Raw genomic sequence first — 1,681 nt, 5'->3', positions numbered from 1 at the left:
TCGAGGTTTCACTTTTACACGCCAGTGTGTGACTATTTGGTCAAGGTTGCCACCTCCATCTTTTATATACAGGCTGTGCTTCCTACAGGCCCTCATACAAACGCTCCACGTGTCGCTGTTCTTCAGACGGCCTGCACCGTGAGACCAACCAAGTAAAAATATACCAAAAGTCGATCCCACCCCGTCACGGCTGACTTACAGCTCCACAATCCCATAAACCCCTGCAGGCATCTCTGAGGAAATTAACAGCCGACATCACAGGAAGCACTGATGTGCTGACGGCGATCAATAACCCTTCTCTGTTTAGCGACACGACAGACAGGTGGAGGCAGGAAAACGACTGGAAAAGAATCTACAACAACGCCGCACATGTTTAAATCACTTTTAATAAAAAAATCACAACGTTGACAGAAACAAGAGGAAGAAGTTCTACTTTAAAACCCAGAAGAATCCTGTTCTGCTCAGTTCTATCTTAAGGGGTCGGGTCTCGTCAGCTTCGTCGCAGAAACAGGTTATCCTAAGGTAAAGCTTTGAACAGCAGCTGGCAAGGCCCGATGACCATATAAGGACAAGAGCTCTGTGACATCATACAGACCCAAGCGTAGAAAAAAAACCCCTGTAGTTTGAGCCAATCCTCCGTTCTGACACCAGTGCAGTTATAACGCATCTGCACGTTTAACCAGCCGGCGGATGGTGACACAGGTGGCTGAAGCGTCACCTGACCTGAGCGTGTTTGTACTGTTGGAGCCTTTTGAATGACATCATCTGACCAATAATACGGCTGCTGTGAGGTTACTGTACTAACAGAGGCGGAGCTTCACGTTTGGTGAAACTTTTGGATTTTAATTGGATGTTGTTGATGATCAACTACAACTCGGCTACGACAGAAATAAAACCCGAGGCTTTGCTTTAACAAGGTTTTCATATCCTGAAGACCCGAGACGAGCCGCCGGCGCCGCAGGCGTGAGCCAACCTGTCGGCATGACGACACGTAGCTTTGATCAATAATGTAAAAGCAGCCTGAGGTGAAACGCAGCGAAAACACACAGGCTCGAGTCGTCTCAGCGCTCACGTCTAAAACCACACAGGCTCAAACGCCGACTGGCAACCATGCCAACCGCTGGTCACTAAGGAGAAGAGTGCTCTCTAAACCCTCGTCAGATGACACCGTGACCTCTGAGACCTGAGGGGGTCAGAGTAAAAATGTGAGGCACGTTTATGAAAAATGATTTTATTTTACAAAATCAGAAGCAGCTCCGTGGCGTTCCTCTTAGAAAATATACTTAAAAAAACAAAAACAAACAGACGCCATTAGGCTGCGCACACCGCCAGACGACAGAAATCCCCCAAACCGCCAGCCCCGCCCCCCCTCAGTCTCTGTGTCCCGTCTCTGATTGGACGAGGCGACTACTTCTTGGCGTAGGTGATCTTCATGGCGCAGGTCGCCGTGATCCGGAAGCCCTGCAGCGCGTCCTTGGCCACACCCGCCTGAGTGTCGCTTTCAAACTCCACGAAGGCGATGTCGTGTTTCCCCGGCACGAGTCGCACTTCTTTGAAACCCGGAAACCTGCAGGCGAAAAACAAACGTTCAAACATCAGGAGGCTGAGCACGTTCAGATCTCTGACGTATGGAAACTCTGCTGGATGTGACCACAAACGTTTGAAATACGGACTTAATAAA

At 49.3% G+C, this 1,681-nt stretch overlaps 1 protein-coding gene across 1 annotated transcript; it reads right to left on the bottom strand.

Moving 5' to 3' along the window:
* Positions 1 to 368: 368 nt before the first annotated feature.
* Positions 369 to 1,567, bottom strand: LOC106632987 (U1 small nuclear ribonucleoprotein A-like; the record flags this gene model as incomplete). Its single annotated transcript, XM_042218026.1, is given in 1 exon segment — positions 369 to 1,567. A coding segment is annotated over 1 exon segment (160 nt), but the record flags the coding sequence as incomplete, so codon positions are not given.
* Between the last annotated feature and the right edge of the window lie 114 nt (positions 1,568 to 1,681).

The sequence above is a fragment of the Haplochromis burtoni genome, unplaced genomic scaffold (genome assembly GCF_018398535.1).
Source record: "Haplochromis burtoni strain Fernald_Lab_line unplaced genomic scaffold, NCSU_Asbu1 Contig_5479, whole genome shotgun sequence".
NCBI lineage: Eukaryota > Metazoa > Chordata > Actinopteri > Cichliformes > Cichlidae > Haplochromis > Haplochromis burtoni.
Note: the sequence above shows the minus strand (reverse complement) of the source record. Positions and strands in the feature narration are given on the sequence as shown.